This window comes from Chiloscyllium plagiosum, chromosome 34, assembly GCF_004010195.1.
Source record: "Chiloscyllium plagiosum isolate BGI_BamShark_2017 chromosome 34, ASM401019v2, whole genome shotgun sequence".
Lineage (NCBI taxonomy): Eukaryota > Metazoa > Chordata > Chondrichthyes > Orectolobiformes > Hemiscylliidae > Chiloscyllium > Chiloscyllium plagiosum.
The window spans coordinates 20,218,512-20,240,486 of record NC_057743.1 but is presented as its reverse complement, the minus strand read 5'-3'; the positions used below and the strand labels follow the sequence as shown (position 1 = coordinate 20,240,486).

General features: G+C 39.1%; 2 protein-coding genes across 4 annotated transcripts in view; both read left to right on the top strand.

Annotated features, from left to right (window-relative positions):
• The window catches only part of fbxo42 (F-box protein 42), a 55,171-nt gene extending 33,477 nt beyond the window's left edge, over positions 1-21,694 (top strand). Inside the window, exons 8-11 of one of the 3 annotated variants that reach the window (XM_043675753.1) lie at positions 3,777-3,833; positions 4,709-4,825; positions 6,723-7,861; positions 21,612-21,694. In XM_043675753.1, the coding sequence (XP_043531688.1) occupies positions 3,777-3,833; positions 4,709-4,825; positions 6,723-7,847 (1,299 nt within the window). In that variant the 3' untranslated portion in view covers positions 7,848-7,861; positions 21,612-21,694. Of the gene's footprint in view, positions 1-3,776; positions 3,834-4,708; positions 4,826-6,722; positions 9,322-10,515; positions 12,912-21,611 lie in introns of those variants that run through there. The other 2 variants (XM_043675752.1, XM_043675751.1) reach the window with 2 other exon arrangements.
• An 86-nt stretch (positions 21,695-21,780) lies between these two features.
• cplane2 (ciliogenesis and planar polarity effector 2) overlaps positions 21,781-21,975 on the top strand; it is a 19,964-nt gene continuing 19,769 nt past the window's right edge. The window contains exon 1 of the mRNA XM_043675754.1: positions 21,781-21,869. The gene's annotated coding sequence lies outside the window, so the exon portion shown is untranslated. The remainder of the gene's footprint in view (positions 21,870-21,975) is intronic.

Below are 21,975 nucleotides of genomic sequence, written 5' to 3'. Positions count from 1 at the left end.
TTATGGATGTAAGTCTCATCTTGAGACTTGATTATAAAGTTTATGCTGTTACTTTGCTGCCATAATGAAGGAGGGCTGCATTCTAAAACATTCTGCTTTTTTGGGTGAGGTGCTATCCTGGCCGATATTTTCCTTCAACAGAAGTTGTGGAAGAAAAATATCAAGTCATTGCGTTGTGTGATCTTGCTGTGCACCATAATTTGCTTCTTTCCCTACATTACAAAGTGACACATTTTGTAGAGATTTAAAATGGCTGCAGAGCACTTTGAAATATTCTTGGAGTTTGAAAGACAACATGAATTACAAATTGTTTCCCATGATTTTAAATATATATGCCAAATATTCTGTGCTTAGATCTCGGCAACGTAAGAGAACTTTAATGCAAGGTGTACAATAGGAATATACAAACTTGGAGTGGGAGTAGGTCACACTGCAGCTTGAGCCTCCTCTGCCATTCAGTAAGGTCACGGTTGATTTCTTTCTCCATATTGTCATCTAACCCCAAATAATCTTTCGTCCAATTTGCCTATCAAGAACCTATCACCTCTATCTTATAAATATTAAAAGATTCTACTTCTAACACCTTTTGAAGAGAAAACCTGTCTTCCCAACTCTGTCTTAAATGGTGACCTCTTATTTTTAAACAGTGATCCCTAGTTCTACGTTCTGTCTCAAGAATAAACCCTTTTCACATATACCCATTAAGATGCCTCAGGATCGTGTACATTTAAATTAAGTTTCCTCTTACTCTTCTAAACTCCAGCAGAACTAAGCGTGTCCTTTGCAACCTTTCCTCATAAAACAATTTGCCCATTCCAGGTATTAGTCTATGTAGTCTTCTCCAAACTGCTTCTGATCTATTTGCATCCTTCCTTAAATGTGCAGATTGATACTGTGTACAGTCCTCCAGATGTAGTCTCACCAATGTCCTGTATGACTGAAGCACAACCTCCTTACATTTATATTCAACACCCCTCACAATAAAATACAACATTGTTACCTTACCTAATTACTTGCTGTGCCTGCTTTTACTATTCATGTGTTAGGGTACCCAGGTCTCAGTGTATCTCGAGAGTTCTACAATCTCCCACAGTTTAGATATGCTTTTTTAAAAAATTCTCCTTGCCAAAATGGGCACATTTTCCCTATGTTCCATTTGCCACCTACATAACCTATTTATGACTCTTTGTAGCCATCTTTATGTCTTTATAACTCATTTTCTTACCTATCTTTGTGTAATTACCAAATTTAGCAAACATATATTTAGTCTTTTCATCTTAGCTATTTATAAAAATTGTAAATATTGAAGCTCCAGCACTGATCCCTGCAGCATACCATTTGTTACATCTTGCCAGTCAGAATTTGATGTATTTATACCTCTTTGCTGTTAGCTAGCCAGTCATCTATCCATGCCAATGTGGTACCCCTTTTACGAAGTGATCTTTGATGTGGTACTTTATTAAATGCCTGCTGGGATTACAAGTGCAGGACTTGCATAGGTTAATTTTGATCCACAGCAGGTGTTACTTAAAAGAGTTCCAAAAAAAAGGTCAAACGTGATTTTCCTTTGCCTGATTACCTTGAATATTTCAAAATGCGCTTCTATAACGTCTTTAATATTTTCCCTTTGACAGATATTAAGTGGCTTGGAGTTTGCTGCTTTCTCTCTCTATTGTGAATGAAGTTACATTCACTATATTTCAATCTAATGGAACCGTCCCCAAGTTTAGGGAATTTGAATAAGTTAAAACCGATGCATCAATTATCTCACTCGCCTCTCTTACTATTCGAGGAGGAAGTCCATCCGAATCTAGGGGCTTGTCAAACTGCTCAACAGTTTGCTCAGTACCACTTCCCTGATGTTTGGAGTTTTCTTGAGTTCCTTCTTCTCTTCCATTACTGATTAACAGCTAATCTTGGAATGTTACTTGTATCCTATATAGTGAAAATAAGTACAAAACACCTGTTCAATTCATCTGACATCTTCTATTCTCCACATTTTCTGTCAGACTGATGCTCACTTAGTTAAAAAAGAGGTGACAGGCTATAGAAGTTCTTACTGTCCATGTTTTATATTTCTAGCTAGCTTTCTTTCTCAATTTACTTTTCCTCCCTTATTAATCTTTTGATCAGTCTTTGCTGTTTTCTATTTTCTGCCCAATCTTCCGACCACCCACCCATCAAGCACAATTTTATGCCTTTACATTTTGAAACTTAGTGAAAACAATATGATGTACAACCATTTTTATAATATTTTAGTTAACCATAGGTCATGGGTCCACTCCTTATAACTTTTGTTTCTCAATGGAATGTATCTAATCTGTGTATTTGAAATATCCCTTAAATATTTGCCACTGCACCTCCGTTGACTCCTGTTACTTGGATAACAATCCAGAAATCATTACCTTTTGAATTTCGACATTGTTTGCTGCCTAGCTCCTTATAGTGACAATGCAGAAGTTTCTTCATTCCCCTGTTTACGTTGTTGGTACATACATGGACCACAACGACTGGGTCCTCCCCTTTCCACCATAATTTCCTGTCAAGCCCTGAGCAGACGTTCTGAACCTTGGCAATGGGCAGACAATGAAGCCTTCCAGACACTCGCTCTTTTTCAGTAGAGATCAGTGTCAATTCTCCTTATCGAACTTATCCCTGATATCATAGTGTCAATTTTTTGCCCTCCCAATTAGGATACTTTCCTTTACAATAGTGCCATGGTCAGTTTGCTCATTTATCCTGCAACTCCTACATCTGGACAAGTTGATAAAAATACTCAAAATTGTTGGTCAGTTGCAAAGCTGTGGTTCCTATGCTCCTCTCCTGGTCTCCTTACTCTTCACTGCAGCCAAACTCCTCTGTTCCTGATAATTGAGCAAAACGAAAGATCCTATGCCTCCTGGTGCAAAACATCCAGATAATGATTCCCCTCCCTGTTGTGTTGCACCATCTGCAATATGGCCTCAAGCTTATTGAATCTGAGCTGAAGTTCCTTGAGCTGCAATCATTTATTGCAGATGTGCCTACCTGAACCTTGTTGACATCCAAGAAATTCCAACTTCTGTAGCCATGGCTCCTCACTGCTCCTGCCATCCTTACTGGATTATAATTTTTAAAAAAATTATTTATTAACAATTATGTCTTTCAAATATATGAAAAATGGTACTAACCTTTGTGACAGTGCCTTTGCTACACTTTGCACTTTAGAAATTTAGCTGATACTCGCCAAACAGCTAACTCCTTTTCCTTCTAGTAGAGGAAGAAGTAATTCTTAGAGTGAAAAAAATGGAAGAAGCAAAGAAGCACTTGCTTACCCTAACTCCCTTGCTCATCAGCTCCTAGACTGAGATACAAGTATTTATGTGTTCTGAGCTAGCTTAGCACCAGGTACAAAGAAACCAGTATAAGGTAATTTCTTAAATGAGCTAACTTCAGCTGCACACCCTTTGAGACTCTGAGATATTTCTGCTTAAGCCTGGATGAAATTTAGAATTTAAACATTAAATTTCAGTAGGAAATGATTAAGTGTACGAGTCCAACTCCTAATGTTCAGTCATGCTGTACCTTATTAATTTGCAATATTAATGTATGGTTGTACAGTGAACACAATTTTACCTTTGATTTAATGGGTCAGTTTGAGCACACTGAAATGTGTCCTATATTTTAACAGTAGTCTCAGAGGAGCTCTCAAGACCAAATAATTAATGTAACTTCTCTGTAGTTTAAAATGGACAATGGTGTTAATTTACTAAAGAAACATTTTCACTTTTATTCAGATTATTATTGATCATGAAACTATCCTGATCCTGGGAGGCTGTGGAGGACCCAATGCAGTGAGTACCTATATCCCTTTGCTGTATTGAGGCATTTTCTCTCTGCTTACCACCCCGAGAGCTTGGGCGAGGAATGTGATGAAGTTTACAAAGATTGCTATGTAAAAATTTGGAAAATAGCCTTTAAGAAAAGTGACTTAATCCTTTCAAATGTTTTCTGCTTTTAATATGCAGATAAGCAAATTCTGAATGGGTCAATACTACTTGAGTAATTGAGACATTGAGACTATAGCCACATAATTTAAAGTCATACTACTAATGCTGATTTTTAGTTTAGTTTTAAGATCAGCAGTATTTAAACCATATTTTAAAAATCGCATGAAAATAAATTTTGCCAAAAATAAACACCAGCGGAATGGAGGCAGTGATCCTAATAGTACTGTACATTTTGGAAGGCCGTCAACTAAATTATAAATCTAGTGGTCCCAGCATTACACTTAATCATTTTCCAGTTCTACATTTCCTGCATTTAATGCATGACAATGTAAGAGCTTATTGATGGCTTAATTCAGGTTCTTATTCAGGCTTTTAATTCAGGCTTTGTAGGAAATTAGAAAATCAACATGTTTTGAATAAACTACTGTATTGTCCCCTATATAAGATTCATATATATAACTGTACGTGTTCAACTTTTGTATATGTAAGAGACACATCTCAGTTACATGAAAGAACAGTAGCCTATTTAAGATGTTACACTTCACTTCATGGAAATAAATCTCAATTTGGTAGACTTCTCCCAGCTATAGTAAATTGGGCTGAGGGTTGTTTGTGCTGTGTGTTAATTAATAGCTGATTGGGACCAGCCTGCTAAATAACCATGTCAGCATGCTTTCTCTGTATATATTAAAACTTGTTTAATTACTGTTCTGAAACAGCTGTTTAAGGATGCCTGGTTGCTACACATGAACAGCACACCTTGGACATGGCAACAGCTAAAAGTGGAGAATGAGGAGCATGGGGCACCAGAGCTATGGTGTCATCCAGCCTGTAGGGTAAGTCTTCACAAGTTTTGAAGTTAAACATGGAAATGTCGTGACTTAACTTGTTAATCTCATGACTAACTGAGAATAGACTAAAAACTTTCTGGGTTTGATGTATGTTGATTTCGCTGAATTTCGCTGGGCTGATTGATTGATTGGTACAGTTGACTGCCCTTCTGAAGTAAAAGAAGGGCACTTTAGCTAGTGTCTTTGCCTTTGATACCGTGCAGTAAACCCTACCAGAATGCACATATGCCAGTGTTGGTCATCTTGATGCAAGATGCATTTGTGGTTAAATAACACACAAACAGGCTCTTGGGTAATGTACTGAAGAATAACTGACATCTGCTGCTGTGCTACAGCCAGATATTAGCATCATAAGCAGAGGATGGAAATGTTGTGCATTAAAAAATGAAACAGAATAAAAAGGTTAGTATTTGAATTTCTGTTGGCTTGATTAGGGCCTTGTGGCTTAGTCCATGAAACCAATGTTTTTATTGGAGCCATTTACCGTCCAATCATCTGTGTGTAGAGAAAAGTCTTCTGACAAGTCTTGTTGAACCCGACATGTTAATTCTACTTTTCTCTGCGAGAATGCCACGTTTCTCAAAAGGGGAGGCACGATGGCTCAGTGGTTAGCACTGCTGCCTCACAGCGCCAGGGACCCACTTTTGATTCCCACCTTGGCTGACTATCTGTGTGGAGTTTGCACATTCTCCCTGTATCTGTTTGGGTTTCCTCTGGGTGCTCCAGTTTCCTCCCACATTCCAAAGATGCATGGATCAGGTGAATTGGCCATGCCAAATTGCCCATAGTATTAGATGCATTAGTCAAGGATAAATATAGGGTAGGGGAATGAGATGGGTGCGTTCTCTTCGGAGTGTCGGTGTGAACTTGTTGGGGCGAAGGACCTGTTTCCATACTGTAAGGAATCTAATCTAATCTAAAAAAAGCATAGAGTTTCTCTGGCTCTTATTTTTTATTTCAGATCTCATGCATCTACAGTATTTTGCTTTTACTTTACCCATCTATCTTTGTTCCTTTTAAGAGATTAGAGATTGACTTATCGCTCAATGAAAATCTCATCACATCTGACTGAGGTCAATCTCTATACACAAATTAATGCATCCAACAATTAAAATCATATTTTCTTTCCGTAAATAAAAGTCATTCTGATAGCTCTGGATTGAGTAGAGTCAGTACGTTTTACAGGTTGGTCAATTGGTTGTACTTCGCTATCCATTAAACCAGGGTACTAGTAAAACCACGGAAGATTGTTTCTTTATTTCCTCGGAGTAATTTGTTTTCTCTTGCATTGTTTCTTTTTATAATTCACGATTTGGTCCATGAGTTTGATATTAGAGAACTAGCTCTTTGCTGTTTGCTGTGCTGGTGATGCATTGGACACAGCTTTTATTGAATGAAATTCTTAAATCGTCAAGTGCTGAAGTACCAGTTGCAGTGTTGGAAGCTGGTGACATGATTCTAAGCTGAGGGAAATTGAACTAAAATAAAGTAACTACTCACAATTAGTGTTAAATTATATCCATTATAATGAATATGGATTCCTTTGAGAAGATTGCACTGATTAAAATAACATAAGGAATCAATTAAATACTTTCACCCAGCACAGTGAAAATTGATTTAATTGAATACACTACCACCCCGCACCAAACTGGCAGAGGACAGCAAGGTGCTTATACAAGAAAGGGATTCAGATAATTTTCAGAAAATTAAACTGATTCTCAGAAGAAATGGCCTTCCTCCAGCTTATTTGTTTTGTATAATCCTTCATTTCAGTAAGGCAGAGCAGGTTGTTATATTCATGTAAACAAAAATTTGTTTGATAGGTAGTCTTAAAGTACCACTAGTGATTGTGGTTAACTAAGCTTTCTGATTTAATTTCTAGGTTGGACAGTGTGTGGTAGTGTTCAGCCAAGCACCCAGTGGTCGAGCCCCTCTCAGTCCCAGCTTACATTCTCGCCCATCTCCTATCAGTGCCACACCACCAGCTCTTGGTGCAGAAATGAGAGAACATCGATCACAGTCCCCAGTACGGAGTACCGATGAAGTTCCATGCGTAAATGGACGCTGGGGTACATTGCGGCCAAGGACGCATAGGCCAACAACATCTGGTTCTCGGGAAGGCAGTCTATCTCCAGCCAAAGGAGAAAGGTCACCAGTTTTAAATGGTGGAACATTATCCCCAGGATCCTTAGTTGGCTCTTTGGACAGTCCAGTGCAGCCAGGATCCCCTGTCACATCAGCTGTGGTGGAGGGTTATGATCTTCGAGGACTTCCACATGTCACTAGGCAAAGCACACCAGTGGAACAGAAGGTAGATTCAGGATTAGATCCATATAGGTCTCAGGATTCTGTAAATTGGGACTCAAAAGCCTCTTCCAGCAGCAACCTTGGAGAGGATGGGAATAGGACAAGTCCAGGAACTGAGATTAATGTTGGGAATGCTCCAGAGCAGACAAATGGAATTCACACACCACCTCACGTGGCGAGCACTCCTCCAGGCCCAGTATCACCAGGAGCACTCCGAAGAGGGCTGGAGGCTGTGAAGGATTTCTTGCCACAAAGTTCAGCATCTGTTGTTTCAGCTAGCGGAAGTACAGCTCCTTTATCTGTAATGCCAGGAAACCCTGGTCAAAGTTCCAACAGTACTGATGTACCACTTCGCTCTGCACCTGCCCAGGCAGATGGACATACACTGCCACCAATTGCACGCCGGTTAGGCCACCACCCACCTCAGTCTCTCAATGTAGGAAAACCCTTGTACCAGAGCATGAACTGCAAACCAATGCAAATGTATGTGTTGGATATAAAGGATGCAAAAGAAAAGGGAAAAGTCAGTTGGAAAGTATTCAACAGTGGCTCAGTTGTAGGCCCACCAGAAACCAGCCTCCACACAGTGGTGCAAGGTCGGGGAGAGTTGATCATTTTTGGGGGGCTGATGGACAAGAAACAGAATGTGAAGTACTATCCAAAAACCAATGCATTGTATTTTGTGCGAGCTAAGAGATAATGCAACACCTCAAGGTATTTCACATTACCTGATGCACACCCGTAAGCTGTGAATTCAAAAAAAACATTTATCTGTAAAACTACTCTGGAAATGGCTTAAAGTTTGCTTGTCAAAAACACAAATTTTACTCCATTCCAGTGAGTTTGTTACATTCGGACTGATCTGTCTTAATTTGATTCTCGCTATGTTCTCAAAAGCTTCTGCTGCCTTCAATACTGACAGGAAAGGAAATAGCGTCTGAATATTTCCACCATTGCAGTAACTCGTATGTGGTATGCTACAGGTTAGCAAATGTGCTTTAGCTAGGTGAGATCTTACTATAAACAAATGCAAGTGCATTGATAATGGCACAATGGGTTTGCAGGAGTCTGCGATGCCTTGTTTGAAGTTGCAGCTTATCTATAGGAGCTAATGCCCACTTTGTTGAAATGGGGTATTTTGCGATTCAATATTTTGGTCGCAACCTTCACTCTGCTCAGTGATAAATTCTTTACCAGATCAGCTAACTGACATAAACCAAACACTCCAAGAATTGCACATGCTGACTCCAAAGCCAGTTGAGTTAAAGCATATGTTCTGGTCAATGAAAGGTACCATATAAAGTTTAACCTCTTTCTTTCTGCAGTTTATTAACTAATTTATTTTTAAAGAGAAACATAGCAGCTAATGTATTGAGAAAGAGAAATATAGGTGTGGAAAGAATTGGTACTGTTCACAGAACCTGTCCTATTGTGGATTGGGACTCACTGCTGGGGCATGCCTGAGCGGTTGTGGAATGGGGCACTCCTCCCTCAGCCCACTGCCCATCTGTAGTGGGGAGTGCTCAGTACATGTATCTCACTGCAGAAGGAGAATTTAAGAAATCAATGAACTTGTCATATTCTTGGTGGGGGGCAAGTAACCAAGGAATGTTGATGTTTCTAGAGTTGGTCTAATGGCTTAGTGTAGAGATGCTTGAGATACAAGCCCATAACTGCCTCAAGTCTTTGTTGCCCAGGTAGTAAAGTCAAATTGAATCAATCCAAATGAAGAGAACCTGTATGTTGATGCATACAGGCTAACTCTGGTAGTGATCAGTTGGATTGTATTTCAGCAACCTTGTGCTATATTAAATTCTGTCCCATGTCTGAATTGGAAATCTGACTCGCATTTTAGTCCAGTCACAGTTGGCAGCTGGTCTTAATTTATACTTTAATGGATATATCAAGGAGCTAGTTGATACAGCTGTCTCGATTTAATTAAGAATATCACACATCCCACTGACTTCAGTTATCTATTTTTTATGGCAAAGGGAATTTGTTAGGAGACATTTGAAGGTTTTCTCTTTATTTTCTGGTATTTTTGCTTTATGACATTGATATTTTTTTGCCTGTTCCAGCCAATTAAACTCATTTAATTGATGCCTTTGTTTGTCAATTATGTAGAGGTGTCCAGCGAACCATAAACATTTTAAATTAAATACATTTTCTTCACATTTCTTGTAATGACAAATTTATCATTTGACTTGGAGTTTATCCATGGTAGTTGTCTCACCTTGATTTCAAGGCTAAGATCAGAATGAAGTTGCTGAGAAAAATGGCTACCAAGCTGCAGTCTTGCAATTGAAAAATTTTCCTGAACTATTTATCTTGATGATCCATGATTTTTGTGCTCAGTTTTTTCAGTCTTGCAGAAGACAGTATAATTTGCTGATATTTTGTTGTGAGCGCCAGCTCCCTCCAGTGATGCCTTTGTGTTTACTCATCTCTGTTGTGCCAAGGGGAGGTGATGAGCTCTGCAGTTTCCTGCACCCTCAGATCCCTGTATCATATATGGTTCCCTGGGTAACTAGCACGGACAGACTAATAAAGGGAAACAAAACCACAGGACAGAATGTTAATCGACATCTAAATTAATTTTTCAGTTATTTTGTGGCTGCCAAGATAGTCTTAGCTCAGAATATTTCTTTGTCCTGTTTCTCACTCGGCAGTAAGAAGAGAACTAATAGCATTGAACTCCAGCTTTGGCTATATTCAGCATTAAGCAGGCTGTGATTTAAGCTCATAGGCACAATGAGCAGGAGCTGTGGTTAATGCTGAAAGTTTAAGGGAGGCAGGTGTGAACAGATTCCACAAATTTTTGAGTGTCAGTGTCCTGGAAAATGGGACAACTTTGTGGTGTAATATGCTGCTTTGTACCATACATAAGTTACTTAATTGTTCACATCTAACAAATTGATGATTACAAAGAATGGAGAATTTGCAGAAATATAGCCCAAGTGCAGTCGAGAGGAAAATTTGCACCTTTCAAAACACATGGCAGTAGATACTGGTCCCAGACAATAGTTATCCTTGCCTTTCACCAACTTGTAACTATCAGATTGGAACTTAGGAAGTCATCCTGAATTTTGTTGGATGGTTGAATTTTTTTAAATCTACTAATATGTATCCATGTGGCCAATTAAAATTTACCTAAACACTGGAAAATAGAGGACCTACTTCTCTGGCAGTGATGGATATACATGGCAGTGAATGGGTGCAACAAATGTATTTAAACTGACTCCATCAGCTGTCTTTGTAAATGCAGTGGTTTGGACTTCTGCAATAAAATATATCTTTAATACATGTAACATTTTATATAATGTGATCACAGTCTGGCTGATTTTTATGCTGTTTTGGTTTCCCTACAGATGCTAGATCCTTAACAATGCAGCTTGGTGGGTTAAATTGTTGACCGTTGCCCCTCGAACCAGAGAAGAATGCATTCCTTGAGCACATATGGAAGTCACGCTGGAGCAAAATGAGTTTGTCATGGGGCTCTGAATGAATACTGTGATTTTGGACTCTTAGATTCAGTTGAGTGTATGCAGTGGTGCACTGCTACCTAGGGCTTACAAATGTGTTGAAGGCAGTAACGGGGCTTTAAGCTGCACACATATGGTCCCTTTGCCAGACCTGCTGCTTTGATCTATTTTCTACAGGTTTCAGTTAACATAAGGATGAACTAAAATGCTGCTCAAATTTTGAATCAAGTAAATGTAAGTGGTGAAAAGCGTTTTGATGTGCTCCAGGCATATGACGAGATTGTTGGGCATGTAGGTAATTATCTGGTGTATCCTTTTCCCACCACCGTTCATTGAATTCATGCCCTGATTTGATGAGGTTTGTGGTGCAGATGTATTTTGTATTTGTGATTTTTCTCCAAGTAAAACCACAGCTGTGGTGCTATTTATGTCAGCCTCTTTCCTTATCAATTAAGCGTACTATTGATTCACAAAATCACAGTGACATTAAATTCTATGCAATATTTTCATCCCCAAAACTTAGCTATTCAGATCTGGTTCCAGTTTATCCTTCCACTGTTCTTAAAGTTTTGTTTCTATCTACCTGGATTATTGCAGTCACTGTCAGTTTTCTGTCTAGTTTCCTGAGGGAAAAGGTAAGCATAGTCTCTTTGCATTTGACATTGGTCAAAAGATAATAAATCTGGTGGTGGGTGTTTAGAAGCAGTCAACCTTCTGTACCTGACTTGGTAATTTGATACCTAAAGCATCTCGATCCATCCTACTCAAGGATATTGTTGATTGACCAGCTAATCTCACTAAGTGACTTAATGGGGTGAATCTTTATGGAACTTTGGATTATTGCCACTGATGCTCAGCAAACTTAAATGGACAGAGTAAGTCTGAACAAAATAGTGGGAAGCTCACCAGTAATCCATATTTGAGAGTTGTGAGCTTTTAGCTGATTATGTACCAACAGGTATCTCTGTATACGCTTGAAAGTCCTTAAAGCTTTTGCTCCGCCAATGTGTGCCTAAGTTCTTAATCAGTAGATGAAGTGTGTTTCTATGGGAAAAGTGTTTTGGTTAAATACAGTCATTCTACAGGTGTAACCTGCTTCAAAGTCTCAAATATAATATGTTTCTCTGTGGCAGACATCTGATTGTCCAGTACTTTTATTGGCATCCTTGTTACAGATACATGGCCATTCGTCTTTGTCCTAAAATGTCTGGATGGCCTGATTTCGAAATGGTAAAAATGCATGACTGTTGAACCAATTATATTTAACAGAATACCCACATTTTGGCTGTGTCTTCATCTTAGCTGCTATCATCAGATCTGATGATTTCACATATTCAGCTGTTGCAGAACTTATACAAAGAGTTTCAAACACAAAGGTGGGGGAAGTGTGACACATGAAGTCTGTAAACTCTTTGTTCATTGCTTATTTATAGTCTCAGCAAATATCCTGTCTATTGATTTATTTAAGAGAAATTAAGGGCAAGTTTGTTCCCTTCTGCCAGTTTCTGTCAGAGTATATTTTCACATGGTGTGGATTTATTTTACTGCAGTTTTTACTTTTCTGTCCCTTAGTCTTGTACTTAAAAGATGAAAAAGTGAACCAGTTTCTATACTGGCCATCTAGCTTACAGGTCATGTCAGTTCAAGCATCTCTATTTTCCTAGGATCAAAAGAATGTTAAATTTTCATTACTACATTCAGGATCTGGATTCTCTGGTGTTGTCAACTTCATTTATTTTTGTGTTGAGAGGTGCTTGCTTGGAATAGCTAAATCTATTTCATAAAAGGCTTTCACAGTCATCAGATTTTGGGAAGACTAACTTCATATTAAGTTTTAAGGTTGAAGTGATTGAGTGATACACAGGCTCAATCTTCCTCCACATTTATTGCAAAACGTACGGTTTAGTATTAAAAAAAAACAAATTGCACTTAAATTGCTCAGAATTTACTGTAAGACTTCATATCAGAAAAAAAATACTTTTGAAATTCAGTTGTAATGTAAGGAAAGATAATTTGCACAGAACAAAGTCCCATAATTTTGTAATTGAGCCAAGTCACCAATTACTTTTTGTGGTTATTCAGGGATGAATGTTGGTCTGAACACTGAGAAATATCGCCTTGGAATAGTGCTGTGGAATCTTTACTATGCACCTAAAAAGGCAGACCTGGTCTTGCAGCCCTGTGCCACCATTGCTGCAAACTGCTGCACGGTGGCACAGTGGTTAGCACTGTTGTCTCACAGCGCCAGAGACCCGGGTTCAATTCCCGCCTCAGGCGAGTCTCTGTGTGGAGTTTGCACATTCTCCCCGTGTCTGCGTGGGTTTCCTCTGGGTGCTCCGGTTTCCTCCAACAATCCAAAAATGTGCAGGTTAGGTGAATTGGCCATACTAAATTGCCCGTAGTGTTAGGTGAAGACGTAAATGTAGTGGAATGGGTCTGGGTGGATTGCGCGTTGGTGGGTCGGTGTGGACTTGTTGGGCCAAAGGGCCTGTTTCCACACTGTAAGTAATCTAATCTAATCTCCCAAGTAAAAACTAAACCTATTTTATTATGCTTAAGTGACAGGCTTAGAATGTTCAGTGTGCTGGGATCTGAGACCGTGCATTTTGTTTATTGTTGTTATGTATTTTGTGCTTCAGAGGGGTTTATGCAGTGTTAGCAATGATAAAATTCTGGGGAATGGAAATATAATTTCAAAACATTCCTTCCTGTTTGTATTTATTTCTGGATTGCCAAACAGTTGGGTGGTTCCTGGTAGCAACAAGTTGTTAACTCTTCAGTATGAACGAAGGAAATTTGTTTTGCGTTCAATTTTCTCACACCCTTGGAGGCTTTTGTCTTGTCTATACTAAATGACTTTTTTTCTTGCTCAGAGCTGCAGCTGGCTATTTGAGTAGAAAGTCTGCACTTCCTATGGGCAAACTACTGCTTCATTTTCCTTGTAGAACGTATGTGTGTGTGAATTGTAAAATTAATCTGGAAGGAGGGAATCTGGGATTGCAGCAAACTGAGCCAGAGCAGGTTTCTGACAAAGCCAGGTCATGAGGCTTGATTCACAAACAGTCTGCTGCTACCACCTACAGAAATATAAAGATACAAACTTTTTTTTATGCAGCAGTGGGAAATCTTATACAATACCAGATCTTTTAACTGTACTACTGCTGCAATCAGCTGTAGGTCTCTGACTCTTTTTGTTTTCCTAGCTGCTTCATTTACATCTAGCAATATCTTCAATGCTGAAACAAGAGCAAGGCGCTCCAGATTCTGAAAATCTGAAATACAGTTATTGCTGGAAATGCTTGGCAAATCTACAGCATCTGTGGAGAGAAGCAGAATTAACTATTCAGGTTCATGACTTTTCATCATAATGCTGTCTAGTTTTTTTCCAGTAGTTTAATTAGTTTGCCGAGCTTGAGATTCCCTCTTCTTTGCCCCTTCCCCTCCCTCCACAACTCCACATATTGGCGGACACTAGAGCAAAGCCTAGGTAGAAGCCTGACACATGGATTATTTTTTACAAAATGGCATACATTTTAAAACAACAACTGATGTTGTATACTCTTGTATTAAGATTCCAAATTTGAAATCTGAGTTTTTTCAGTGGAAGGAGAAAATTGAAAAATTATCTGAACAATTTATAACAACAATTTCATGAGAATCACTGGAGTTTTGTAGACCATGCTTTTATTCTGAAATTACTGTTGTCGTGAATGCAGATAATTGAACCAGTTTTGGGAAGTTGTACTTAAACCAGGTTTCTCCCCATAAGAATAACTTCTGTTTATATCAGAACCTTCTGCTCTAATTCAGTGGTCTTGTGTGAACTCTGCACAGCATTCCTACACAGATGCAACAATAGTTTGTTAATGGACTGAGCAGGTGTGTTGCCTGAGTCCATGATTTAGAGTGCAATGGAGGTGTTTTGTAAAACTGAACCAACCTTTAATAAAAAATACATTGTTTAAAGAAATAATGGAATTCTTATTGCTGCTGAGTAGAGTCCTGATGTGATTGTGTAGTCTTAATATTAATTGCATCTCAACTACAGGGATTCCAAGTTAAATTCTTCATCTATACTGTATGGAGTAATTCCTGACAGATTAGTTAATGACAATATCAGCAGTGATGTGAAAAGGGACATCCACCACAATTTTTACTGCTGTTGCTGTGCCATATCCTCTGTTGAAAAATGCAGAAGTCTGAATACCTTCAAATGACCTGCTAACACACACAATCTGGACTGACTCATGATTATTTGAGTGAGTTACTGAAGGATACATAGTTCTCATGGGTCTTGTACCCAGCAATGGTCAACACTGGAAAGAAGAGTGAGGAAAGAATCTGTGAAATTTAGCAGGAAAATGTGTATCTTGTGATTACCTGCCACAGATAGCTGAATAAAAAGATGGATATAATGGCAGCTGGCTGGCTGAATATTATTGATGGATGTGGTCCTTCACCTCTCTCAAACTTTGTATATTTTGCATTCTACTCCAGTTTTTCCCCAGCTACCAAGTTGACCAAAGTGCATGTTGAAGCTTGAATAAAATAGTAAGTTGGCCTTACTTGTAGAGTGTAAGGAGTTTGAATCCCTTTTGTGTTGAGGCAAGTTGAGAAGCTGCTCAATGTTGCCCCAGCCATTAGATGGCATTCTGTATTTTACAGAATACACTTATGATTTTAAAAAATATGCATGGCTAAAATAACTGGAGCCTTTTCCCAGAGGTCAGGTTTTCTTGAGTTGATTGTCTTCTTTAATGAAATGCTCAACCCCACCAAAACTTTAAACAAGCAACAAGGTTTTGATAGTTCTAATCTGAGATTTCATCAATTGCTTCTTTATCATTGCAACCGTAAGGAGTGCTTTGGGGAGAAAATCTCAAATTTGTTGAATATTTATGGTTTTCTTTAATTAATGAAATAGGTGGAAAGATATCTAAAGCTGGAGAAATTATATTTTCATGGTTCTATGGAGAGGAGATGATCGCTGGAAGACTGGAGGTTAATGAATATAATAACCTATTTTCAAAACATTCAATAGAAGAAGCCCAGGCAACTAAATACCAGTTAACATGTGACAAGCAACATTTGGCGATCTTTAACAGAAATGAAATTGCTAATTGCTGCCTCCACTATTTCTTTGCCCACTTCTCCTGGGGTTCTTTGGTGCGTCCATCAGCTCTCAGCACCTTGATCAGGTTAACCAAATTCTCTAATATGTGCCTTATATTTTTGATAATAACATCTTTTAACCAATTCACTCTATTTCTATCTGAGTATTCTCTTATCATGGAAGGAAATTAGGTATAGCTACTAATCTCAATATTATCTTTACTAACAATTTGCCCCCTTAGGAATAGGAGAATAAGGCTGGGATAAGTAGGTTTTTGAACTTGGGAAATAAAGGGATTTGTGACAGAACATCATCTATAATGAAGCAGGCATGAAAGGTCATTTTGTCTATTCCAGTTCCTATTTCTAATGTTCTGTTCTTACATTTAAATGTCGTCACTGATAAACTTGTAGAATACTTTTTTTGAGATTCTCTTCTCATATTACTCTTGTTTTCTGAGTCCCTTTACCAAGAAAATAGACAGTGGCAGAAGTGTGAAGATAAGCAGGAATGCAATGATGTTGAACTGGAAGTCAGATATGAACATTTATCTTGATGTTCAGTTTTGTAGTCCAGCTTCCCAGGCTCATTTTTGAAATTAACAGAGTTGCTATAGTATATCCTGAATAATACTTATTGCAACAACAGTGGACCAGTAGTGAATGTCGAATTCAGTGGCTGGGACATTCCTCAAGGTAAGAGTTTTATCCTGGATGGTGTTGAGCTTTTTGAGTATTACCCATCCAGGTAAAGGTGTATTCCATTATACTCATTTTAAAACTGTGCATGTGAAGACACTTTGAAAGGGTCAGGAAGCGTTAACGAATTATCGAATATCCAGTATCTGCCCTTTAGCCATGGCCAATGCACTGGTCCATTTAATTTTCAAATGAGATATCTAAGTCCTGACAGCCAAATAATATAACTTGCTTCTAATTTGTTTGTTCTTTGGAGGTTAATCTTAAAGTCATGCCTTGAAGTTACTGACTCACCAACTGATGACTGAGTCCAACTTAGATTAGAGGTATTCAAAATTGGTGATTTAATATTAAATGATCTCATGTCAATATTTTATAGAAAAAATCCAAAACTTGTCCAGCCTCTAATCCTTTGTATCATAAATGTTTTCTGTATTCTTTTCATGATATTGTATAAGATATTCTAACTTTATTATTCAATCACGGGTTGTGGACGTCGCCACATTGAGTGGCATTTATTGCCCAAAACTAGTTGCTCTTGAGAAGATGGTGGGTCAGCTGCCTTCTTGAATCTCTACAATCCATGTGCTGTATGAACGTTGTTCAGGAGGGAATTCCAGGATTTTGTCAATATATTTCCAAATCAGGATGGTGAATTGTTTGGAGGTGAATTTGCAGGTAATAGTGTTCCCATATATTTGCTATTTTGTCCTTCACGATGGAAGTAATCATTGGCTTGCAAGGTGCTGTCTCGGGATGTTTGAACTCTGCAGTGTACTTTGTAGATAGTACACTGCTACTGAACATTGGAGATGGAGTGAGTGGATGTTCCTAATCAAGTGTGCTTTGTCAAGCTTCTTGAGTGTTATTGGAGCTGCACCCAGGCAAGTGGGGAATATTCCATCACATTGCTAACTTGTGCCTTGTAGATGGTGCCTTGCAGATGGTGGACAAACTTTTGGGAGTCCGGAGTTGAGCTACTCTATATATTCCTAGTATTCCTGCTGTTGTAGCTACTGTACTTATATAACGAGTGCATTTGGGTTTCTGGTCAACGGCAAAATCCATCCTCTTTCTCCTCTCTCCACCACCCCGATGTTGATACTGGGGCGATTTAGTGATGGGAATGACAGTGAATGTGAAAGGGTGGTGGCTTGTCTCTTACCGGAGATGGTCATTACTTGGCATTTGTGTAGCAACTGAAATCAGAAACTCAACAGAAGCTGAAAAGCCAAATGGTATGGAGAGTCATAGCCAAAGTTACTACAAAGGCTACTAACACACCAGCATAAATGAGTTTGAGGGCTACTTTCATTACTGCTATTCCAGGGCGTAAAGCCATCTTTGCAAGAGATCAATGAAGATCTACAAAATCAAGAGTCAATTCCAAGTACATGTTTAGGAATTAGAAGGACACAGTCACTCTGCAGCAGGTTGACAGTGGTGGTTAAACACAGTGGCAATATTGGATGATACTATGAAACTTGCCTCACCAAAGGAAGGCAAATTCTTTCAGACAACTAAGAGAATGTAGAACTGTGTTTTAATCATCAGTATATTTGTTTATGAAAGCTTTTGAGCACTTTCTGATACTGACGGTTTTTACAAAATATTATAGAAGAAGAAGAAATAAAGGTATACATGTGGAAACAAAAAACAAAAAATGGCAGTATGTCTTAGCATTTGCTTAAATACAAAAAGGATTTGAGCTTACATTAAGCTGTGTGCTGCATTTTTTAAAAAATGATACTTCATTTCACATACATTTCTGCACAGGAAATATTGTCAAGTAGAAGTTTTACCCTATGATTTGTTGGTTAAATATATAACCTATGGATTGTCCAATTAATGCCACATAGATCAAAAATTTGCAGTTTTTCAATGCCTGGTCTCTCAGTTGCCAATTTAGCATAGATGATGTTGCAATGATAAGGAGGAAGCAATGCCTGTAGCCAGAATATTTCACTGCCATCTACTGGAAAGTGCTATTCATAACCTCAGTAATTTGTCACTACTCTCGACCCTTGTTATGTGAGGTATCAAAGGGGCAGGTCCCAACTGATCAGCAATGATTATAATGAATGGTGGATCAGGCTGATTATGTACCAAGAGGTATCTCTGTATACACTTGAAAGTCCTTAAAGCTTTTGCCCTACTCTTGCTTCCATCTTCTATGAAACTGGAGAAAACATAAAAACAGCAATAAATTGTGATGGGGTAAGTAATGGCATCTCATAACCAAGATTTCATTGGTCAGTGAGACATTAACAAGAAGCATAAGTTTTAAATAATTACAAAAAAGTTAGGGAGATGAGAAAAATGTCCTTTATGTAACTCTAGTCTTTTGCCATAAATAGCAATTAAAGCAAAGTCTGTAAACTTATTTCAGTGGGAATTATAGATACTTGGAAAAATAATATCAAAGTTATGAGAATCGGGCAAATTACTGATAGACTTAGATCAGGCAGGAAAAGTTTAGTGGAGACTTTTATTTGTTCAGAGGATGTGGATATCACTGGATTGGCAGCATTTATTGCCTATTTGTAATTGTCATTAAGGTGGTGATAATGAGCCAACTTTTGAACTACAGTTCATGTGTTGGAGGTGCAACAATAGTACTGTCAGGACATTCTGGATTTTTGACCTAGCAACTGTGAAGGACTAACAGTGTAGTTCCACGTCAGGATGGTATGTTGCTTGGAAGGAAACTTGCAGGTGGTAGTGCACCCAGGTAGCAGTTGGATTTGTCCTTCTATGTGGTACAGGTTCAGATATGAAGATTGCATTGAAAGTGCCCTGGTGAGTTGCTGCAATGAATCTAGTAGATGGTGCTCATTGATTCCACTGTGCATCAGTGAAGGTTGAAGGTCGGGAATGGGGAGCCATCAAGTGGGTTGCTTTGTCCTGGAAGATTGAGCTTTGAGTATTGGAGCTGAGCTCATCCAAACAAGGGAGGAGTATTTTCTCATATTCCTGATTTGTGCCTTGTGAACAGGCTTGGGGAATTAGGAGATAAGTTACTCATTATAGAATTTCTACCCTCTGACTTACTCTTGTAGTCATGTTGTACTCTGAGGTAACCTTCTTTGCTGTCCACTACACCTCCAATTTTGGTGTCATCTGCAAACTTACTAAGTATACCTCCTCTGTTCACATCCAAATAATTTATATTAATGACGAAAAGTAGTGGACCCAGTACTGATCCTTGTGGCACTCCACTGGTCACAGGCCTCCAGTCTGAAAAGCAACCCTCCACCCCCTTCTACTTTTGAGCCAGTTCTGTATCCAAATAACTAGTTCTCCCTGTATTTCATGAGATCTAACTTTGCTAACCAGTCTCCCATGAAGAACCTTTCAAACGCCTTGCTGAAGTCCATATAGATCACGTCCACCACTTTGCCCTCATCAATCTTCTTTGTTACTTCTTCTAAAAGCTCAATCAAATTTGTGAGACATGATTTCCCATGCACAAAGCCATGTTGACTATCCCTAATCAGTCCTTGCCTTTCCAAATACATGTAAATCCTGTCCCTCATGATTCCCTTCAACAACTTGCACCACACCATCACTGGTCTGTAGTTTCCTGGCTTTTCCTTACCACCTTTCTTAAATAGTGGTACCACATTAGCCAACCTCCTGTCTACCGATACTTCACCTGTGACTACTGATGATCCAAATATCTGAGCACGGGGCCCAGCAATCACTGCCTGCAGAGTTCTAGATCCTGGGGATTTATCCACTTTTATGCATTTCAAGGCATCCAGCACCTCTTCGTCTATAATATTGGCAATTTTCACCATCTATCTCCCCACATTCTATATCTTCCACCATGCAAGACACATCAGCTTGCTTAATTGGCATCACATTCACAAACGTTCACACTCTGTCACTAATGCATATAAGCAGATGTATGTACCATCTAGTGCAGAAATTCACCGGAGCTGCTCAGACAGCACTTTCCATTATGTTCCCCTTCAAATCACTCATCATCCTGACTTGGAAATATATTGTCATTCCTTCAATGTCGTAGCATCAAAATTGTGGAACGCTCTCCCTAATAACATTGTGGATGATCCTACACCAAATGGATTGTTGTTGAAGAAGCAGTTCAGAACCACTTTCTTAAGGGCATTGGAATAGGCAATAACTGCTGGCTCAGCCAGTGCGTCTGACATCACCGAATGAATTTTAAGAGGTATTTGGTGCCATCAGTTGTTTCTTGATATCATGTGGAGTGAATCAACTTGGTTGAAGACTGATGTGTGATGTTGGGAGACCTCCTTGGAGATTATGTGGCCTGTTGTGCAAAACCATTTTAATTGGTGATTGAAGAATGTAGTCTCTTCAGATATATAAACATAAAATGATTTTGAAATTTAATTGCAGGATTCAAAAAGAGTAAGAGAACAAAGCCATGGAAGGTGGAGACCTGTTTGTTCTAGGCCAGTTTCAATGTTCCAATGAAACATGATGCAAGCTGGAGCAACAGCACATAACTTCCCGCTTAGGCACTTTAGAATTTTCTGGGCTCAACGTTAAATTCAACAACTTCAGACTATTACCTGTGATCTCTACCTTTATTTCACCCCGTTCCCTCACCCCATTTTTGTTTGCATGCATTTCAGCTGGGCTGGCTTACTTGCTGACAGTAACACCTATCATTACACTGCATTGACATCTCTACTCCCATTAGAACTCCCTTTGCTTTGGGCTTTCTAACCATCTGTTCCGCCCATTCCTCGTCTCTCTGTATCAACAGCATAAAAGAGAGTAGTTTTATTTGTCATTTCTACCATATACGATTGATAGACAACGTTCCTCCAGGACCACGGTGCCACATGCATAACAATAACAAACTACAGTGTAATAATGAATGAACATTAATTTTAAAAAATTGTTTTAGCAGTAACTCGAAAAGTCTTGCAACAATGGATTAATGAAAACAAAATTTTCCAATCTCCTTCAGTCCTGATGAAGAGACAGTGGACTCGAAACGTTAACTCTGTTTCTCTCGCCACAGATGCTGCCCGACCTGCTGAGTTTCTCCAGCACTTTTGTGTTTCTCCCCTCATCCTTGTGCTACATCTTAAGGATTTGTGAGCCACTACCTAAATGCAAATATCGTTCTGTTTTTTGCTGCTTGCATTCTCTAAATTTTTTTTTACTTCTAGTTGGTATGCAGTGACCTCAGGGTCACAATTAGCTGCAAACACCATTTTCAGGGAGAAAGCCGAAAGCGATCAGGGTCAGACGGTCTCCATGGAAACCGCGCATGTTCGGCGCAGCCGCTTGTGACACCAGGGATGGCGCGCTGACGTCAGACGCAAGGTCTCCGGGGCGGTTACCATGGAGATGGCCAGCAGGCCGCGGATTCAGGGCAGGTTGTGGACCCCAAGGATCATCGACCAACAGTCATTCGGAAAACCTTCGTGAGTCCAACAGAGACTAACCTGGTGACTGCCATTGGGGCTTTATTAGAACTGGTTCAGGAAACAGAGGGTTAATGGGACTGATTCTGGGGACGGGGGGGGGGGG